Source organism: Betta splendens, chromosome 14 (assembly GCF_900634795.4).
Source record: "Betta splendens chromosome 14, fBetSpl5.4, whole genome shotgun sequence".
Taxonomy (NCBI): Eukaryota; Metazoa; Chordata; class Actinopteri; order Anabantiformes; family Osphronemidae; genus Betta; species Betta splendens.
The window spans coordinates 7,533,162-7,554,211 of NC_040894.2; the positions used below are offsets into that span (position 1 = coordinate 7,533,162).

A 21,050-nucleotide genomic window follows, 5' to 3' on the forward strand; every position below is an offset into this window, starting at 1 on the left:
TCCATCTTCTGACTCTGATTCAGAGCGAGGCTGAAAGCGGCAACCACAGTATATGGTATTACATGCTGCCCTCTAGTGGTGGACTCATATATTACAGCAGGCGAACGTCTGAGTCACGTGTCCCAGTTTTTTTTTTTACTTTATTGGTTTGGCGTCAACTGACAGAACTGCAACACTGAACCCAACAGCCTCATGCCTCACGACTGTATCTGGATCAGGCTCCTGCTTAGACGTGCAGCAGTTCACAGGTTACAAATGCTAATACAGTACAGTTTTACTGATTAAGATTTACAGCCTCAAAACTATAACCATGCATCAGCAATTATTATATTAATATTAATGTTATAGGCAGTTTGTGCCATTCCGTTATTAACAACTAAGAAATCATTTAGAATGACTGTCACTCATGACTTACCAGTTTTAATCAGAGCCCACCTCCGTTCAGAAAATTTAAATTAGATTCTCAACTGAAAATCTACATCACCACCTACATTTTAGGCAGCGCAGAGATGGATTACTCCCCTCTTTTGTGTAGACTGCTGGGAAGGAATTACATCATTTAGGATATTTTAACAGTAAATCAGTTAATAAACTCAATAATAAAGTCTTTGCTGTGGTTAAGAGATCTCTGTTTACATCTACAGAAACCATGTAGCAATAAATGTTAAACTTCAAAAGATATATTTAATTTTTTTAAATTAAACAACATATTCATGGAATATTTACAAAACTGTTATAATGGTATGGATGAAATAAATGCTAATGATGCGTTGACAGTATTATCAGTCAGTTCAAATTTAACTTGGATTAAAGGCGCCGTGGAAGCCATAAGGAATGTTAACAGGAACGTTGGCCCGTCCAAGCTCCTCCATCGTCTTGGCCTCTAAAACCAGGAGGAACGTTCCTTTATCCTGTAGACAAACATTTGGTGGAATTTCAACCAAAGAACATCAGAAAATCTTTGCGATCTCAGTCGCTTCACACAACAGCTGAAAACGGTTCTTGACTTAGAGACTTTGTTAATCTCTGATAAAAATAAGTTCATGCTTTGACAAGGCCTTAGTGTATAACAACTACAAATGGTAAGACAATTAAAAGAGATGTAAATAAATCCTTCAAAATAAAAGTCAAGATAAGCGGCTGCTGCTGCTCTTTTTCAATTTCATCTTAAATTCTCCTTCAGCATTTGATTTGCTTCAAAGGCACTTAAGAAAAGGGAGGATATTAATAACACACTGTAGCACAACTTAGACTCAAGCTGCCAGACAGGCTGTCGGAACAACGCCACCTCCAGATGGTCACACTTTTCTCTTCTGTGCCTCTTAAAATAGACGTCTTTTTATTCTTTTTTTCATTTGTACAAAAATCTGAAACATTTTAAGATGCACAGTCTACTTTGTTTGTGTTTAGCGTTAATCAAACATCTTTTAATTAATTTAATTAATTAACTACATTATGATTTATTAATTCCTATACAACAGTCCTGCTGATCAAAGACTAAGAAAGTATAAAGTCATGTGCGCTCAGGTGGAGTCAGGGACCATCTGCCTGGTGGTGACCCAGACTCCAGAAAGCCTACACTAATGGCAGCGGTGCATAGTAACAGCTGCGTACAGGGCCAGTATAAATGTTTCAGAGAAGTAAAAGTTGGGCCATAACATCTAAAGGAGACATGCATTTCTATGGTGTCTGCTCCAGCTGCTGCATATCTCTGTCCTACCTGTGAGGGAGTGAGGACCACGGAGAGGATGACGCCGTCGTCCTCCTCCACGGCGTCCGGCGACGCCACAAACACAGGCTCCGAGGGGTAAAAGCCCCTCTGGTACCAAACCTGCACACATGTCATGCTCCGTTAGGGGGGGGGCCCGTTCAGACAAAGACCGCTCTGCAGCCTCATCACCTCCACGCCCACCTTCAGCGTCTTGTCCCTCAGGTCCATCTTGAGCAGAGAGTCTCCAACCAGGTGTCTGAAGCCACAGCCGTAGAAGTAACGGTAGGAGCGCGTGTTGTGTTTGCTGTAGTTGATCTGAGGGAACTCCAGGCCTCCGTAGTCGTGGAGGTCGTCTCCATGGAGATCCTCGTGCTGGCAGAACACCTGTTACAACCACACAGTCACGTCTTTTTGGTCACGAGAGCACAGATGAACGTACTGTATTTTTCCTTTCAGTTGCTTTAAATGAGCACATTTCAAGTTTCAGCCCACCTTGTTTTTGCCCACTTTGACGCACGTCGCTCCACTGGCCGAGCGCGTGTTCAGGTTCTGGCCCGCGGGCGTTTCATCGGTCACGCGGAGCGGCAGGACGAAGCGGCGGGGGAACGCTCTGCAGCCGGCGTTGTACACCTGGGAGGACGCGTGCAGGAAGTGTAACGCGTGTGTGCGTGTCACCGCATGGCTCGGCGCCTTCTCACCTCGTCCAGCGCGTGTCCGGACCGCCGCAGGTTCTGGATGAGGTAGTTGCCGATGGCGCGGCCGTCGTCGGAGCAGCACATGTCGACCATCAGGAGGCCGTCCTCCTCGAAGGCGTTGATCTGATGGAAGGTGGACAGCGGCGCGGTGTGGTACTTCACGGCGCTGACCTGTAGGGGGACACGCCTTCACGTCCATGTTCTCGGCTCGGTTCTGAAGCGGCGCTGGCGGGTCTGACCTCTCCTGTCCGCTTGTCAGCCAGGTGGAGGACGGTCTCCTGCGTGGGATCCCAGTAGACGCCCTCGCCCAGAGCCCTCCCCCTCAGCTTGGAGGTGACGATCTTCAGCAGGTCCATCTTGATGGGTTGCTCGATGAACACCACGTAGTTCTCAGACATGGCTGGAAAAAGGGGCCACAGGTGAGAATCAGTATAGGTACTGGGATGAATGGATCAGAGCCGGCGTACCGAAGCTGTGGTAGTAGGAGGGGTGGGACTTTTTCGCAGGCACGATGGAGCAGAGTATCGAGGCTCCTTGTAGCGTGTCTTTGGCTTCTGCCTTCTCTGGAGGGACTTTTATGATGTTGTACAAGGCTCCTGGAGTATTTTAATAGACATTTCGACAACTCAGTCTTGACAAACAAAGCATCCACTGGTTGATCTCTGCAAAAATGTGGGTGAGATGTCTGCGGCTGACCTTTATTTCCATAAGAGTTGCCCATATTGTAGGTGGTTCCGTCAGGCTCGTAGTGAGGGTGGGCAGTGGCTCCATTTACAGCAATGAACTTGCTCCAGTCCACCTTCAAGAGACGGCACAGTATGAGAAGAATCATAAGCCACTCTACAAGTGTAACAGTCAGGATAATGGATGGAGACATTATAACCTTGTCCAACGTTTCCAGGTTTTCCGGGTTGACTTTGTGCATGAAGTTGGTCTCTGTGCTGACATAGTAGTCCCCTTTGTACTTTACAAAGCTCACACTTGCATTGTCTGTGACATCTGCAACAAAGGCAAGCAAAGGCCTTTCAACAATACAATGCAGCACAGAGAGTCCACTGACAGTCCACTTTCCTGCCACGAACCCATTCTTGTTATCTGTTAATATTATTATATATACAGTATTATATCCTTTAGTGGCCTTACCCATCACCTCGAAGCGGGACAGGAAGCGCTGAAAGAGGCTCTTACAGGGGTCGGGCATGGCCAAGGTACCGAACTCTGAGATCATGATGCGGTTCCTTTCACTGTTCTTCTTGTAGGCGTCGCTGCGCAAAAACCTGCTCATGTACGTGACCCGTCCGTGCTCGATCCTGAACTGGTGAAGCAAAGCCATGCCGTCAAACCAGTGGTTGTAGCTGTAGTGAAGCGCGCACACGTTAAAGCCGAGGAGCACAGGGCACTTGCGGTGTTGGTGACACTGTTTCTAACTTACTGTGTGTTTCCGAACTCGAACTTCCCCGGACCGTTGCGGAGGAACTTCCCATTGATCCAGGTGGGAATGATGCCTTGTACCTGGGTGGAAATGGGCTCAGGGGTCTCTGCTGCAGATTGAACTAAAGGAGCGATGCTCTCCAGGTTCTTCATTAAGGGCCCGGTGGGTTTACTGTTGGCCTCAACTGTAGAAAACAAATACACCTTTTCTAACATATTTAGAAAGAGGAACAATTCTAAACTTTCATTTGATAATTCTTAAAGTTAATAGGTATAATATTGAAATCTGGGGATAAAGGTTAGTCTCAGGTTCTCATCCAAGTGAGTGACAGGCCTTTGTTTCCAGTGATACAGTAGCAGTTATGTGTGGGGAAAGGTGGGATTTTGCTGGAGATGTTGGTTACAAAACAGCAGTGCTCAGAAAAGGAGGTGACTTGAATTATTAAGAGTCAGCTGACACCGTTGTACTGTACTACAGACCGGCTAATGCGTCTAGTTGGCAGCTCTTGTTATATTCCACCATTTTGCACGTGTCAGAACTTGGCAAGAAACGAAATCAATCGGCATCAGACTAAAAATAACAGCATGTTATTCGAGCCTGATCGTCCATTGACAACTAGCATTCAAATAAAACAACAGCCCGCTAGCTGCAGTAAAACATTTTATCTCACATGCTGTAAATGCGCGACCTTGAATGCTAGTGGTCGCAACGTACTGCGCCAATGAAGCGGCGCCGCGTCTCCGTGCGCCACTCGTGCGCCCTGTAAACATTGGAAGGCGCAAATCCGAAGTGCGTCAGCCTTGAAGCGGAGGAGGCTCACCTGCACCCGCACCTGCGCCGTCGAGCTTCACGGAGGACATAGCGTAGCTCCGGTAACACGGGCGGATCCGCCACATCTGTGTCCCACTGCAGCGCGCGCACAAGCGCCACCGGAGCCGCAGGCAACTGCTGCACTGGCCTCTGATGCGCTTATGTAATGCAGTAGTGTACGGCGTGCGCAGTATTTGTATAATCATGTATTACTACAGTATCGTTTATTGGTATTATGTAAAACATGTGTTTCAACGTATTAGGCTAAATGTGCCTGTGTATTAGCATATTTATTTATTATAATTATGATATGAAGAGCGAGCAGCAGAACTGTTTAGATGCAGATCAGGCAGAAGTAATGATCTTAAATTAAATTCTTGTGACACATCCTGTTTCACAGAGGGTTAGTTCATCTTCCCATCTGCAGTGCAGCCATTCTCTAATCGGACACCTATGGAGATAAACGTTGGTTATGCACCATTCCTTTGATGCTTTATTTCATATCAAACATTCATATCATTTGTTATATGACATATTATGTCATAATACATGTAAAGTTTCATTCATGTTTCAGTTCGTGCAGTTGTAGCCTAGGTATTCCAAGATTATGCTAAATAATATGATTATAAAAAAATAGTATAGTGTATAAGATATAAAGACCAATATAAACTGAAGCTGTGATAAGGAACTCTAATTATGTCATTCATTCTGCACAGCCCTGCAGATCCTTCCTGTAATTTCCATCTAATAACCTTAAATATGTCAATTACATTAAATTGGGTAAATATGGTCCCATCTTATTTTATATGCCAGCTGAACTTACTGTCAAAGCTTAAAGCTGTAGAAATAATTGACTTAACTTTACTCCAATCAGTCACTGATGCAGTGACTGCAGGGAGGTTTTTGTTTCATAGACACAAAACTGTGCTGAGACCAGCTGCAGGGGAGCGTGTAGCCCCCCCACTGAGCTGAGAGTTTGCCTCCTGGCAGGTCAAGCAGACACCTACTGTAACTGGGAGTTGACGTCCATATGGACAGCGTGCGTCTGCTGTGACTGGCAGACGGATCCACATAATCTCTGCTGGAGGATTAAGGCAGCGGAGGACGACGCCTCGCGCAGTTTGCACGCGTGCTGTAAGGCTCTGCTCAGGTACCGTATGCTTTACTGTTATATTGCTGGGATTAAAACCGGAATGAATGCTGCTTAGCGCGGCAGGGACCTCGTGTCAGTAGGTGTCCGCGTCTGCCCTTGGTTTGTGAGCAGCTTTTGAACGGCGGAATCTTAACCTACCAGTAGTTTGTCAGCAAACCACGGGGAGCTGATTATCTGTCTCGTTAGGCTTACACGTTGCCATGGCAACAGCCCTTTGCTCTAATGACATTGGCCGTTACATTGAGGTGATTATAATGACACCTAATTTTATTTTTTTTTAAATGTTGTTACAGTACAGTGAAGCTGGTGGGATGTGATCCAACCACAACAGTAACTACCGCAAACCAAAGCGCTGACTCGTCATTAAACGCCGTCTTCCTGCAGACACGCCGGACCGGCTCACTGTGATGCCTTCCACTGGGAGCTCTGGTCCCTGGACCTTCTCAGAGCTACTGGGCCAGCCGAGGCTGCTGGGGCTCGGGGCTCTGCTGGCGTGGCTCGTCCTCTTCCACCTCCTCGTCAACGTCTGGCTGCTCTGCGTCTTCACCAGCCTGCTGGTGGTCCTCGGGGGCTGGCTCGGCTCCCGCGCGCTACTGGACGCGAACAGCCTCCTCCACCTGGAGCACTTCCTGCCCGTGGGCGGAGTCAACCCGCCGCCGCCGTCGCCCGAGCACGAGTGGAGGTTGAACCACGAGCTCCACAGCGCCGTGCACAAGGCCGTGCGGGACTTCGTGTCCTCGTGGTACCGCACGCTGCTGCCCGAGGTGGAGGGCGACTTCGAGCGCGTGGTGCGCAACACGATGCTGGAGGCGGTGATGGAGCTGAAGGAGCGTGCGCGGCGCGTGGACAGGAAGCTGTTGGTGCAGCGGCTGCTGGAGCTGTACGGCTCTCACCTGCAGAGCTACATGACGGCGAGGCACATCCAGGCGGCGCACGAGGACGGCGGCAGCCTGTGGCAGCTCTACCGCGGCGCCGATGCTCCTCATCCGGCTGTGAGCCGCGCCGCGACGGAGCTCAGCTACTCACGAGCTCTGGTGAACCTCGTCCTGCACGTGCTCGTTCCATATCCACACATGGAGAGCCGAACCGGGGGCTACGTGGTGACGGAACTCATCACCTGCAATCTGCTGATGCCGCTCATAAGCAGGGTGTCCGATCCCGACTGGCTCAACCAGATCATCGTGGACGTGTTCGCCAGAAGCAGAGAGCCGCAGGGCGTCCGCGTGGACGAGCTGCCGGCGCCTGCGCTTTACGCATGTCAGGTGCAGCCGGAGTCCTGGACCACGTGCAGGTCGCCGTCCGCTTCGGAGCCTCCGGACGCCGGAAGCACGTGCGAGAGCCAGAGCGCGGCGTGTGAGTGCGACTCCGAGAGCAGCGGCGTGAGCCTGGCCTCCGCTGAGAGGATGGAAAACTGTCACTCGGGTCTGCTCACGCCGTGCAAAGTAAAGTGCTGCCTGCTCGCATCCGGCCACTGCTCCCCTTTAACCAGGTCTGAAATGGTCTCAGTGGAATCGGTCATTCAGTCAGACTCAGAGGACGACATCCCCGAAGGCTTTTGTGACTGTGGGCCCCCAACAAACCTGTGCAACAGGATCACCTCAAAGGACGACGAGGCGTTCGGCTGCTTCGGGCCGCTGAAAAGCCTCGGTCTGAAGACGTCTGAAGACGCCCAGTGGCCTGCGGGTATGGCCCAGGAGAGGTCCCCGACCTGCCCCCCGAGAAGAACCCCACTGAGCCCCTGCAGCGGCGGGACTCCCGGCGGCCCGGCTGCACCCGTCCGCGTCCACAACGTGCACATCGCCGGTACCGTCACTGCCAAGGACCAGCGCGGCTCCAGCGCCCACCCATGCACCCTGTACACCATCAAGGTGCCACACCCGCGTGCATTCTGAGCGCGGGTGACGCGTGTTTCCAATGCTCGTACGCTTTGCGCCCCTACAGTTCGACGCGGTGGCCGAAGCGGGGGACGGCGCCCTCTGCCGGCGGCGCACCGTCCACCGCAGGTACAGCGAGTTCCTCAACCTGCAGACGCGCTTGGAGGAGAACCTGGAAGTGAAGAGGCTGCTCAAGAGTGAGGAAGTGACCAAAAAACTGGCGTAGGTAACAGGATGACGAATCATTCTCTGTGTAATGCGTTTCAGACGTCAAAGGCCCGAAGAAAATGTTCCCCGACCTCCCTTTTGGCAACGCAGACAACGAGAGGGTCGAAGCCCGTAAAGGCCTACTGGACACGTTCCTAAAAGTACGTGTTAGGATCAGATTCGCCCTGCGCTCCGTGGTTTATTGTGTGGCCGTGTAATATGACATTAGCGACGTGTGTTAGCAATTAAGCAGCATTCCTGAGACCGCCCACAGTGAGGACATGCACGAGTTCCTGGCTCTCAGCTCGGACCCTGCTGCGTATTTTGAAAGAAAGCCTGTTGTCAAGTCAAAGATTGATAAGGTGAGAATAAATAGTTAAACCAATAAATTAATTTAATTAATTAATATAATTAATATATTTTTATCTAATTTGCAATAAAGATGATGGAAAATGCTTTAGACACCTTGAAGACAGCGTTTCCTCATCCTGAGCTGCTCAGTCCAACAGAGGAACTGGATGCAGAAGGTGATGGCAGAGCGATGGACAGCAGGAGATACAGGTGTTGGCTTCATTTCTCCAGTTTTGCCCACGTCCTGATTTATTGAGACATCACTGATGATCTCTGGTCACTAATTTCCCTTGTGGATCAGGAGGCTCATGTTCCCGAGCAAAGTCTCCCCGTCCCTGAACATACCCGACCTGCACCCCAAAGTGACGTACTGCTTCAGTGAAGGCAGCCGCGTAAGCTGTGTCATCTTATTATTCCTTTGAACCAGATCCAGGACACAGCTGACTTTTTTTTTTTTTTTTTTTTTTAAATACTGACCGTGAAGGTCCTCAACAGCATGTCAATGTCGGGCCTGGAGAGCTTCATCAAGGAGCAGGAACGACTGATGTGTGAGGAGAACGGGAAAGACGTGGTCACGCGCAGCTGCGAGCGCCCCAAGACTCCAGGGAAAACTCACGGCACAGGTTGAGATTCACACGCAGTAACGCGTCGTTACCACCGGGTGGCAGCAGAGCTCCGTTCTCAGTAGAAGCACTGCCACAGTCTCCTAGAAATGATGCGTTGTTAGTGTTCTCATTTTCCCTCGTTGATGCTACAGATGTGTTTTATTCTGCAGACACAGCTGTGGCAGATGTGGCTTTGAACATCCTGTGTCTGTTGATGAAGGACCAGTGGAGTTGGCTGTGCACGGAGAACATACAGAAGACCATCAGGCTGCTCTTTGGCACCTTTATCGAAAGGTACAGCGTGTGGGCTCCTTTCTTCTCGGCCGCTGCGGCTGTGAGCCGTCGCTCCCGGCTTCAGGAGGCGTCCATCACGGAGCACAACATCAACACTGCTTCTTTTGCTTCCATCAGAAACATCACGGGGCGACACAAACGACGCATGAGATTTTCAAAATACGCTTTTCATCACTTTCCTTAAAATGCGGTGTTTGTGCTTTACTGGCTGCACAGCTTTAAACAAAGCCTGGTGTAGAGTTACCGCTGGGGTTTGCTCCACACAGTCTGTGGGAACTAATCTGCGGTGTCCTGCTGATTATACTGGCCTCCATGTGTGGACTTCCCACGTGCCTCAGGAAGTGTTGACGCTCCTCACTGGTTTATAGAGATCTCATTATTGTTGTGCATTGTTTCAGTGTTGCTACTTATACATCTTTCACATGTAGCTGTTATAGAGAGGCCTAAACTATTGACTGTGTCCCAGATGGCTGGATATAGGAGTTGCCCACCTCACCAGCGCCTCCTGCTGGGTGATTTACCTGCAAGCGCTGCAGGAAACCGTGTGGCCCGGGGGAACGCTGCCCGTCCAGCCTCGGCCCGAGCGGAGCGCCGCGGAAAGAGAGGAGACCAAGGAGCAGTGTCTGAACTGTCTGATGCAGCTGCTTCCAGGTCCAGTACACAGCAGCTAGGCTCCACTCAGACTGTAGCTGTTTGACCGCGCGTCCCGGCTCGCGGTTGCTCCTTGGTCCGTGTTTGATGTGTCCCATTGCTGGGGTCTCAACAGAGCTCGTCACTGACATGCTGGGCAGTGAGAAGTACAGGCTGAGCGCGGAGACCATGCTGGAGTCCCTGCAGGACTGTCAGATAAACAAGTGAGTCGTCCCTGAAGCCTGTTTTCTCCCAGCTGCGTCTACTGCAGCCTCATATTCTATGACATTCTTCCAGGCACCTGATCTACTGCGTCTGTGACCTGCTGCTGGAGCTTCTCGTCCCTGAGTCGTGCGACGAGCTCTCGCAGAAGTCGCTGCCGCAGAGCTTGGCTAAAGACTCAGAGAGGAACAGCTCTTACAGATGATGAGCACCTTCTGAACCAGGAAGCGTGTTCAAGATGCACCTCTGTCTGTCTTCACGGGTTTGGAGGAAACTGAAACACACAGAGGAAGATCGAGCGTACTGTGTTGATTGACAGGCATGATAATTCTAGTCCACTTTCGAAGACTTGTCTGACTGTCTGTATGAATTATTCATGAATAAATCTTTATTATCATTTGACACGTGCACTTTAAGTGATTCGCCTCAGATCCCAGACTGATATTTAGTCAATAAAACTGAGATCAGTCAGTTTTACAGTTTCACAGTTACAGTGAGCTTTTGATCCTGACCGGCCTTTGAAATGAACTCAAATCTAACTTCACAGAGTTTCTTTGATCAGACTAACAGTTTCAACGATGAACACTATTGTATAAATGTTCCCTTTATATTATAGAAGCGAATCACCAACCCCTGTAGTCAACAAACCGTGAAACATGAGGCATCTGTAATTGTGAATATTTTATTCTAAATGTTTCCAGTTGGATTTAGGTGTTTTGAACAAAGGAAACACACGCCTGCACTAAAGCCTGTGTTTGTGAAGCTTCAACATGACACTATGTCTGAGAGCGCCTGACAGCCCATCAACCACAAACCCAGCAGCACCTGACGTCGCCCTTCTCCTGACGCTCCTCACAGAAATCTGTGCCTAAAGCCAATAAATCATCCCTCTGTTCCCACATTCACGTCAGGAGGGCTTCACATGTTGGAACTTAGGATCATTTAGCACAGCTTGCTTCATTTCTCGTGAAGCCTTGGGTGAATCCTGGCTCACGCTCTGGGATTTCTCTGGCAAACAAAGGAAAAGAAAAGGCTGCTGCATTGACGGTGGCCCCATAGGTCTCGAAGTCAAAGCAGCTGTATTTTCACCACCACAAACCCCTCTGTGGGACAAACATCTGTGAAGTTTCACAACTAATCTGTCACTGGCGTGGACTGCTGTTTTCTCAAAGTCATCCGCTACTGATGAGGGATATGTTTAGATGTGTATTATCAGTGATAACAACAGCATATTGTTGTCTTTATATTCTTACCATTATTTAGTTAACAGAAAAATGAAGTTCCGAAGACAAACAACACGGGGGCAGGTCAAAGGGTGAGTTGCAACTATATGTAGGTGGCGCTGAACATCAGCCCAACATACTTAACTTAACTTAACTTAACTTAACTTAACTTAACTTAACTTAACTTAACTTAACTTAACTTAATTTACAGTTGCTTAACTTACAGTAACTTACTGTAACATAGTGTAATTTAACTTAACTTAACTTAACTTGACTTGACTTAACTCAACTCAACTCCACACCGTTGTTAATGTTTCTTTTTCATTAGCATCTCCACTCTGGTCATTGGGACTATTTTATCTTCCTACTGCTTGTTGGATATTTGGTGAACTAATTATCAAAACCCCTGGAAGCAGATGTTGTGCCTGTTTGGTGGAAAATGTTTGTCTTTTGGATCAGGCTCACACAGTCCCACTGTACCGAACCTGGGAATGGGACAAGATGCTGCTCTTGATGACGGTGCCCAGAAACATGATGATGATATATTATCCTCCTGATGGTTCCTCGCTGTACCAAACAACATATGTTCTATATTTCAGTGCACTATCTGGGGGTCCACGGCGCTGCCAGTCCAAGTAAAGCCGACTAACAGCTGTAGTATCATGACTGTGTTTTACAGGGGAATTCCATCTCTCAGAGATGGATTACATACTCATGCACATTTGTGCGTACACTCCCAGATGCAGTGATCATTCATAGCAGAGGAGTATCACCAGCTGAGGTTAACAAGTGTTTCTCTGCTACATGGTGATTTGTTTTCCATCTGTGTGATGAATAGCAGGATTCAATTAGATTCTTTTTTGCAGATCAGCAGTGTTGTCGCTTGCTGCAACATCCGACAACAGTACTGGAATATGAATATGCTACAGAATACGCATACAGAAATCCACCAGCGTCCTCTGATGCATCTGACCCTCCAGTGAAGTAAATCTGGCCCTGCTGCAGAGTGCAGATGTGCAGTGAGGTCTTTAAGGAATTCAGACACTCCGCCTCATTGGAAAAACTTTTCTGGAAAACAATGACATTTTAATTGTAAAATGTCTTTATCTACTATCTACATTACTGCCTTCTACACTCCACCCTTCTGTCCTATTTTATTTCACTGTTTGGCCAGTAGTTACTGTAAACTATGACACTTTTTTCACCACTCTATACTTTGACCTTTTTTCTTATATGCACTGATCATTGTACAGCGTAAATTGGACGTCACACTCATCTTACCTGAGCCTTGTCAGGGTTGCTTGTCAGTTAGAGACAGAGAACAGAGCACCTTGTGCTGTGTGTTGCCTTTGTTAAATTCAGAAATAGTGTTTATCAGTCATTAAACATGTGCAGTGCAGTTAAAATAAATGATTGTCAAGGGGGAAATCTGAAACCTTTTCTCCATTTGGGGAGCATTATGTTTTAACCATCAGGCCACTGTATTAAATTGGCCCTTCATGCTTCAGTGAGTTTATGTTTTTGTGTTATATGTTTAATGAATGAATTGTTAATTTTCGTTCTGCGTTTGGGTTGTTGCATTTGGGTTCTACCCCTCTCCTGTCTTATCAAGACCCACCAGTCAGGAACCGGTTCAAGGGGGGTTCATAACAGCCACAAGTCCTAAACATGCCATACTCTACTATGTCATAGTATATGTACAGTACTTATGTGATAAAATATGTGTCATAATATAGTATGAATTCTGCATTTGTTGGTCACAAAAAGTTTAAGATGGTCCAGCTTTTTTCGCCTTTTTCCACCTTTGTGCTGACGATGGGGAGAATCCACAATGAAATGACGTAAGTTCACAGAAGTGATGGAAATAGGTTTGTGATATTTGAAGTTTTGCTTTTTGTTGAGCTGGAGGACCAGTCAGGAAGTAGTGGCTCTGTGGCATGACCGATTAGTTGCACAGAGTCAAATTGCATCATTACACGTACGTATACACGTAGCATGAAATCTGCAATAAATCTGCTTCGGATTTGATGTGGTGGCTTCACAGACGACGCCAAAACCACATGCACAGGGTGGGATTCGAACCCCCAATTCCACAAGTGAAACCCAACTCTTTGACCATTAAGCCACAGAAGGCACAGCTGGGACTGGCTCCGGCACTGCTGCCATCGTTACAAGGGTAATGGATGATTGCGTTGATGGAAAAACCTCACCTCTAACGCTTTATGTGTACATTTTATCCAGCTCTAACTTCACTGTTAGGTAAGCAACGATTCTGTACCTGTGAGCGATTCAGCGTCTCAGACCTCTCTGTCAGGTCAGCACGTGCAGTCGCCCCCGAGCAGCCGAGGAGTCAGACGAACTCTAGCTGCCACAGGCTCCTCAGCTGTGACAGATGCTGCTTTGAGCGGCTCCCGTTAGAGTTTCGAAAAGGCATCCTCCACCGAGGTCACATTTCTGGTATGTGTTTCAGGGGGAAGTGTTTGTTGCCGCTCTGGTTTTTATGAGAGACATGTGTCAGTGAACCGCTCCAGGTGTCTTCATAGTGAAGTTATCCATAAGAGCTGCTGGTTTACATTTTTACAGCTTGTTACCATTTGTAGCTACAGTAGTCAACCATTTATGCTGTTACACCTCCAACTGTAATCTGCATGCCAATAAACTGAGAATAGAACCAGATAGTGACATTCTACTACTAAGGACCTCATCCGCACCAAAAACCACATACTGGGCAGTGACCGTGAACACGTCTCCATCTCAAGAACTGTTAAGCCGATTGCAGGATTAGGCTGACTTTAATTTATTTAAGCAGTCATATGCAGAGGCTGAGGAAGAGGTTCACTTGATGTTATTGTTTTATAGCCTCAATAAAAAGATCTCTCCTCCTCATGATTTGTGAGAGGACGGATTAAAGCAAAGATCCTGCTGTAACTTGCCACGTATGTGACTCACAGTGGAAAAAGTGTTGTTGTTTTTTTTCGGAAGGTCATGGAAGGTCAAATCTGTTCCTAAACCTTTTGAACACTGTGTCCATGCTACAGTCCTATTGTTTCTTATTGGAGTTCATTACATACATTAACTTGCAGCTTCTAGACAGCAGGTTATGGCAGTGACGTCTCTTTTTTAATGGTTTTAGGGGTTTTGCCCTCAGATGACTTTCTTCACACAATGGAGCCTCTGGGGGCTGCAGGCCAAGACCGGACTGACACTCACAGTGACCTCGTCCTTGTTTAAACAGGTACAGCATTGCTTGCGTTCTAGCACAAACTTGACAGGGGCTCATTGCAAAGACCAGGGTATGAATCAAGCATTCATTTACTTTCCACTGTAAAAACATTGATTGCTGATTCTTTATTCAGATTAGACTGGAGGCTGTAGCGTGGGGAGGTTGTTAGACTCATGGACACTTGAGATCATTTCTCCTTCAGTGTGTGAGGAAACACAAGGTCAATGAGTTCCAGGACGTAGACCGAGCCTCATTACAGGCAGAGAGCAGACTGAAGCACTCAGCTCTACACTCTTTGTGTAAATCAGATCTTTCAGGGTAAAAATAAAAGAATGCAGAAATCTAGATGTAGGTAATAGAATCTCATTTAGTGCTAGTGCTGCTCACTGCATGTTATGAACTGGACTTTACCCTTTCACCCATCTGAGATATTTGCAAACGTCTTCAACCTTTTTTTTTTTTTCGTGTCTTGACATCCATGTGAAACTGCAGTAGTCAGCTCCTCGCGGCCTGTTCGTAGGTGACCTGGCTTTAATGAGGTCTGATGGCTTCACGGGGGCTGTGGAATTTCTGGGAAACAATAGTAATTGGGTTTAAAGTGCGGCTGCTCTCCTGAGGTGCGACGAAAGTTACGAAATGTCAGCAAGCGGGATGAGGTTTCAGCCGAGGAGCTGGGGTGAGCACGAAAAGGCTGAGAATAGTCTGTGAAAGACAAAACAACCCGAATGAGTCGAGCGAAGAGGTGTTTGGTGAAATCTGTGTAAATGACATGTGTTTCCACTAAGTACTGCGAAAGTATTAACGTTCAATTCCATGAATTCAAGCCACATTGTTTGCCAAGAGCATAATTGCAAAAGATGATGTGCTGTAGTGCCGATTTCAAGCATAGAAACGTGGAAGAAATAAGCGCGGGTGGAGCCACAGCTGTAGCATGCAACACGTGAAAAAACACATGACAGCTGACAAAACACAGAATAACCACGCCGGAGCGAGGCCAGTGCTGACGTAGAGAATGCAGTCACCTCGTTGTCTGTCGGGGCTTAATTCTGCCATCGTTGACTTGATCCGAACTGACGTAGCACAAACTGGCCGCTCGCCAGCCGCGAGACTTGGCCGAAGGACCCCGGGCGGGGTGGAACAGCAGAGTCCACCACAGGGGCTGCTTTAAAAGGCTCTGGTGGATCTTATGTCGCAGTGAAGCCGTGCACTCTGGGCCTCGTGTCCATCGCTGAGCTCTACAGTACCTGCTTATTTTCCGCCTCCTTACATCACTGCACGACCCCCACGCGGACCTCTTCGAGGATCCGCTGTGAGGACGATGGAGCTGCTCACGTCCTCCGCCCTCGGACCTGTCGAGCGGGAGGCTTCCAATAGCACTTGGCTCCGAGCGGAGGGACTTTCTGAGCGGAGCGCTTGGACGGGTCCTCCCTGCCGCGGCCCGGCGTCAGCCCAAAGCCATGGGCTCAGGCACATGAACATGTTTACCCTTCGCTCTGGCATCTCGCTGTGATTGGACTGTAATCAGTCACTCAGCCTAGGCGATCAAGTATGTTTGCACTTACAGGAATTTAACTTTGGCCTCTAGAGGCTCTCGAAACCCAGTAACAATAATAAAAACTCTAGTTTCTGTACAGTATGTGTTTCATGCGCTTACATCACCGCTGACCCTCACATCGTGACTTATTTATTTAAGTTGGTGCTTACATCACTCTTTCCCTCCTGCATGTTACGTATTTAAGTTATTCTCATAAATACGTGACAAGCTGCAGCTGGTTTACATTTCACATCCCAGCTGCGCGACTGTGATCAGTTCGAAGCTGGGAATTTCTATATGTGTTTTTAAAAGTCCAACATGTGACTTGAATGTAGTGGCAGAAGCTGTTTGCCTTCGTGATAACCTGATTAAATGGACAACTACAGTAATTTACTTCACTTATTGTGCTCCTATACGTGTTTTTAGCAGATCCTGCAGTGACGCCATCATTTGAAAGCCTGTTTCTGAGCACCTGACGATGTGGGAGATGAGCCGACAGCACTCCGATGCGCAGAGTTCCGGTAATGTTGCGCCCGCAGGACAGCGCTGCTGATTTATTGTTCGAGTGACGAGCGGCTCAGAGGTGGTGGAGCCATAAAACAAAGCGAGGGGCAGGTCGACGGGCGAGCGGGGTCAAGATGCACACAGGTGAAAACACATGTTGGCCTTGGTTCGCATGCAGATGGAAGCGCTTTCGCTGCAGCAGCATATGTACGTGTACGTGCAGACACCAAGAACACAAGGTCACTGTTGTTTGCTCCCTGTATTCTACCCTTCTGTGTACTGGGAGCACATTTAATCAAATGCAGCGAAGGCCTGGGGCGTTTTTTAAACTTCATGAATCCCAAATATTAGCAGGCCTTCTGTCATGTTCCATGTTTTCCATGACAGGAAGGTTGGGAGGAAAGATATCTGCTCAATTTGAAAAACTGATTCCATTTAACTTTTCCCACATGTTAGTACAAACACAGTCAATTGTCATACAACTCATAGCATTAACGATGACTGTTCATGGTATTATAGTTAGACTAAAGGATCTTGAGTTTCACTATTCCTACTACTAAAATTGTGCAGAAATGGAAGCAAAGAATTCTGGGTAAAATCTCAGCAAACGTTGTAGGCCTGCAAATCCTTCATTTAAAGAAACCACCTAAGGTACAGTACATTCAGTCCACTCTCACACACAGATTAAGGTCCTGTGTGTGTTTTATTATGTATTAATATTATTTATCAGTTTGTAGAGAAGAACTCTGTGTCCAGGGCAGAACAGGGTTCCAAGGTGAACCTGCCAGTTCTGGTGTCCTCTGGCGAATGCCACTGTAACAGGTTATGAGCACAAGTTGTACTAGAGAACATTAGACCCTCGTGCCCTCGCAGGAGACAGTTTGCCCAGTAACATGCACACCAGTGGCCTCCTGGGGGTCGCTTAGTGCTCCTCTAACGGCCTGTCCAGCTCTCCTGGTGACTCCAACATGTGGTCACAGGGAGGCACTGGGAGAAAAGACTAAAGGAGAAAGTCTTCCAGGAAGCGCTGGCAGTGACTTGGAGTTCCAAGGCGAGGGGGATTGTGGGAGAGGTCCAAGATGGCGGAGGAAGAGTAGGTTTTGGAATTGGTTTCTATGGACTGTACTGTAACTGCAGATTTCTGTGCTGCAAAAACCCAAAGCCATAAAAAGTTCTACTCCTACAGGTTCGAGCCATGTATCTTTTTGCCTTATGTTCACTATAACTTAGTAGCAATTAAGCTGCATTACTATTATTCCATGTTAATACACAGTGAGCGTTCACCAGTACTGGCCCGGATAGTCTGGAGCGCCGTCTACAATCATTCCTGCATGCAGGGCCTCGGGCTCAATGTCTGTTTAGGATTACAGCGTTTAGAAGTTACCAAGATCAAACGCTGTCAGAATAACGCTGCTGATGAAGATCTGCCTCTGGATGACTGAGAAGTGCACTTGTGACCAATAAATAGAGTATTGGTGCAGCTAAATTCAAACATTCTCTTCAACTGTTTCCCCTCATTACATCCAAAAAAGCCTGAGGTGTTACAGTATTCTCTTACCCAAAATGTGGAAAACAGGAATGTGTACTTTGAAGTAAAGACATGCAAATAAATCATTTAGCTTGTTCAAAGGAGTTGGCTGTAGAGCTAAGTAACAACAGTTACTACGGTTATTAGAAAAGCATCACGACAGAAGTGAAACCAGACGTCGTTACCAGCGATAGAGTGTGATGTAATAATTAACAATAACTAATAGTTTTCTTTGCCAAAATGAATCTGGAGTGATTAAAAAATATAAGCGCCTGATTTACAATGGATGATCCACGGGGCTTAAAGTGGAGATAATGCTTTGTTGATAGCTCTTTATGAAGCTGATACAGTTTAGGTTCAGGAAAACAAATGGTGGAATCAGACATCTGAATTAAAAACAGGGATAAAAAAACAAACTCATGTTTCCCACTTATGGTCTGTTTTTCGCTAAGCTATCAAAGCCTCATTAAGGCTGCATCGCTTCCATTTTCATGCCTCGCACCATGTTGGACTCCTCTCTCCGTTCTGCCTTCCAGCCTCTCTCCAGCCGTGGCCTTTGGGGACGAGCTTCCACTTGGCGTTTTTCAGACTCACTGATGTGGTTTCGCTGCTTTGGTGGCTGTCTCTTGTGACGTGTGCTTCAGCTTTGCTGTGATGTGATGCCATTACAACGTGGCTGTGACTCAACGTCCACGAGCACCGGAGTCAAAGGGCTGCGCACCAGTAAATGCGGAACAACAACATGCTGATGGCTCTTGTCTGAGCAACTTTCCCCCGAGAGATAACAGTGGAAATGTTGACAAGTTCAGAGACTATGGGCCCTGGAAGGAGGAGGCGGGTGTCGTCACCGCCGTTCTTTGCCTCCGCGTGCTTCATCTGTGAGAGGTCCGCAGCCAAACAGCAGTGCATCGTGGGGAAAAGGCAGCCGAGCGGCTTGAGTAACGCACGGCAGGGAGCTCCGGGTTTATGAGCACTCGCGTCAGTCACAGAACAAAACATCCAATGCCGAGACATCCAGTGCTTTGAGCTGCAGGCGAGGACTCATTGTGTCTGCCAGTCTTCCAGGAATCTGCTGCGCCCTCGCAAGCGCTCACTCACGCACACCACCACGTGTACGAGCGGAGTTCGCATGGAGGAAAATTTACAAGCTACTTCTCAGGATTGTTCGACAGACGAGGTCTTCCTTTGCGAACCTGCGTTAAAGCCCTGTAAACGATCCAGCCTCCAGGACCTTCCAGCTCCATAAGATTTGTTGTGGAATTTTCGCATCACTGAGTTAAGTCTCCAACAAAGCTACAGTAGTTTCTGCTAATTTAATTAACCTCTGTCTAATCTGAAAAGGAAAATGGTCAAATATCAAACAGAGTTGAACAGAAGCACGTGGAAAAAGTGAACCTTGAAAATATCTCGTCTTTTCTTCCTGCAACGTTAAAACACTGGTACTTAAAGCTGCATGTATTTTAAAGGCTTTTTAGGGAGATGAGTTTATCCTTTGTCATGTCAGCATTTACTGTAGCAGCTCAGTGCAGTGTGGACCTAATATGATTTACTCTCTAGACGTGTTCTTACAACATTTAGTACTAATGACATTACAGTACTGTATGTTGTACTGTTGTACAACCATTTGTGTTGACCTCCTAGTGTGTTTCTGAGACGTGCGACTCAGCGTAGAGATAAGACTTAAGGGTTTTTCGAGGTTCTAAAAATGGGAAATTTATGGCAGAATAAAAAAGGAGTCGTGCCTGTGTTTACAGAGGCCTCTCGATCCCGGAGCGTCCAACAGTCTGACAACCTGTCTGTCTGCTGCTCTTACCACCAGGTGCTTTTAATCAGGTTCCTCGGCCACGAACATCTCCTTATATGGAGCTTCACTGAGTGCATTTACTATTTTTCCTGCACAAGAACGAAATTATTCATCGGTTTTCTGGATTTATGGGGACCTGGCTCGCTTGTTTAATGAGCCAATCACACAACAACATTAAATTTGCAATATATATCTGCACTTTAGGCAGGAAAATAGTGAAACATTACTCAGATGTGACTTTATGAGACTCACACCAGATGTGTAGTTTACTTTCCCATAAACAAACATAATAGAAAATACTGTTAGAATTTCTAGATTTAAAGTATATGTGTTTAACAGGATTCTTAATTAAGGATGCACAATGCTGCAGTTTATTTCACTTCAACATCACGTCAACATCGTAATCATTGTAGGAACCAGTTCCAGTGCAGGTAATAATAAATATTATATATAAAGATACATTTTAACTACAAACTGAACAAGGTCACCCTGACTCTAAACTACATGTTTGATTAGGAGAGTCAAGGTTTAATGTACAGTAATAAAGACGAAGCTTAGCTGTATTTAACTGTGATCACTATTTAAGGCAAAATATGTTTTTTAACATCCTTCAATGACAGCTGGTCTGTCACAAACCGCTGCCTCTGCTTCCACACTCCCCCTGTGAGGCAGTAATAAATACAGATAAACATGGATTTGGTAATTGTAATCTTGACTCCATCATACTCAATAAATCTAGAGTGCTCACCAGAGATTACAGATGCGAACAAAACAACAACATCATCAGCAAACAGATGTTCTCAAAGTACACAACGAGTCTTGTGTAAGCCATGAAGTTGGCTTGAAAGAGGACGAAACCTCCAACGTCACCAGACCATAAGAAGTGGTGTCCTGCTAAAGGTCGTGCAGATACTGTAAAGCTTCAACTTGGACGTTTCTCCCTTCATCTCAGGAGGTTTTCAAACAAAGCAGAAAGCCTGATTATTGTTTCTTTCTCATGTAATCCCCATAAAACTCTGTCAACCTCTAGCGCTCACCTCCCTCCTGAAGCTGGGCACGGCTCCTCACAGGACATCCTGAAGGAAAAGGATATGGGTCAGGGTGAATGTGTATTATTTTCCATTGCTCAGTTCATATCTGTCCTCAGATCACCTCTGCTAAAAGCACCAGCCGCATCCATTCAGCACACAACGGCTGGTAGAGCCGGGCCTTCATGTTGCCGTGGAGTAAAGGGCCATGTTAAACAGTAC

At 47.1% G+C, this 21,050-nt stretch overlaps 2 protein-coding genes and 1 long non-coding RNA gene across 6 annotated transcripts; 1 reads left to right on the top strand and 2 right to left on the bottom strand.

Moving 5' to 3' along the window:
* Positions 1-664: 664 nt before the first annotated feature.
* Positions 665-4,996, bottom strand: bco2a (beta-carotene oxygenase 2a). Of its 3 annotated transcripts, none has more exons than XM_029173248.3 (12): positions 4,671-4,996; positions 3,839-4,022; positions 3,550-3,761; positions 3,290-3,405; positions 3,103-3,205; positions 2,874-3,002; positions 2,646-2,806; positions 2,410-2,577; positions 2,204-2,341; positions 1,913-2,095; positions 1,721-1,831; positions 665-911 (listed from the first exon to the last, which is right to left on the bottom strand). In XM_029173248.3, the coding sequence occupies exons 1-12, from the start codon at positions 4,852-4,854 to the stop codon at positions 798-800; spliced, it is 1,803 nt and encodes a 600-aa protein (XP_029029081.1). In that variant the 5' UTR covers positions 4,855-4,996; the 3' UTR covers positions 665-797. The 3 variants fall into 3 exon arrangements, with proteins under 3 accessions (XP_029029081.1, XP_029029080.1, XP_055370595.1); XM_029173247.3 differs by having other exon boundaries at positions 4,659-4,996; XM_055514620.1 differs by having other exon boundaries at positions 3,550-3,721; positions 4,659-4,807.
* Positions 4,997-5,656: 660 nt separating this feature from the next.
* snx19a (sorting nexin 19a) lies at positions 5,657-10,386 on the top strand. 2 transcript variants are annotated; one of them, XM_029173245.3, is made up of 12 exons: positions 5,657-5,798; positions 6,095-7,669; positions 7,743-7,872; positions 7,943-8,043; positions 8,125-8,244; positions 8,325-8,443; positions 8,535-8,625; positions 8,718-8,856; positions 9,009-9,132; positions 9,599-9,783; positions 9,899-9,986; positions 10,060-10,386. In XM_029173245.3, the coding sequence occupies exons 2-12, from the start codon at positions 6,209-6,211 to the stop codon at positions 10,187-10,189; spliced, it is 2,688 nt and encodes an 895-aa protein (XP_029029078.1). In that variant the 5' UTR covers positions 5,657-5,798; positions 6,095-6,208; the 3' UTR covers positions 10,190-10,386. The 2 variants fall into 2 exon arrangements, with proteins under 2 accessions (XP_029029078.1, XP_029029079.1); XM_029173246.3 differs by having other exon boundaries at positions 6,186-7,669.
* A 4,107-nt stretch (positions 10,387-14,493) lies between these two features.
* On the bottom strand, positions 14,494-15,872 carry LOC129605129 (uncharacterized). The gene is made up of 2 exons (XR_008696673.1): positions 15,453-15,872; positions 14,494-15,132 (listed from the first exon to the last, which is right to left on the bottom strand). It is a non-coding gene; the product is annotated as an uncharacterized LOC129605129 (long non-coding RNA).
* Between the last annotated feature and the right edge of the window lie 5,178 nt (positions 15,873-21,050).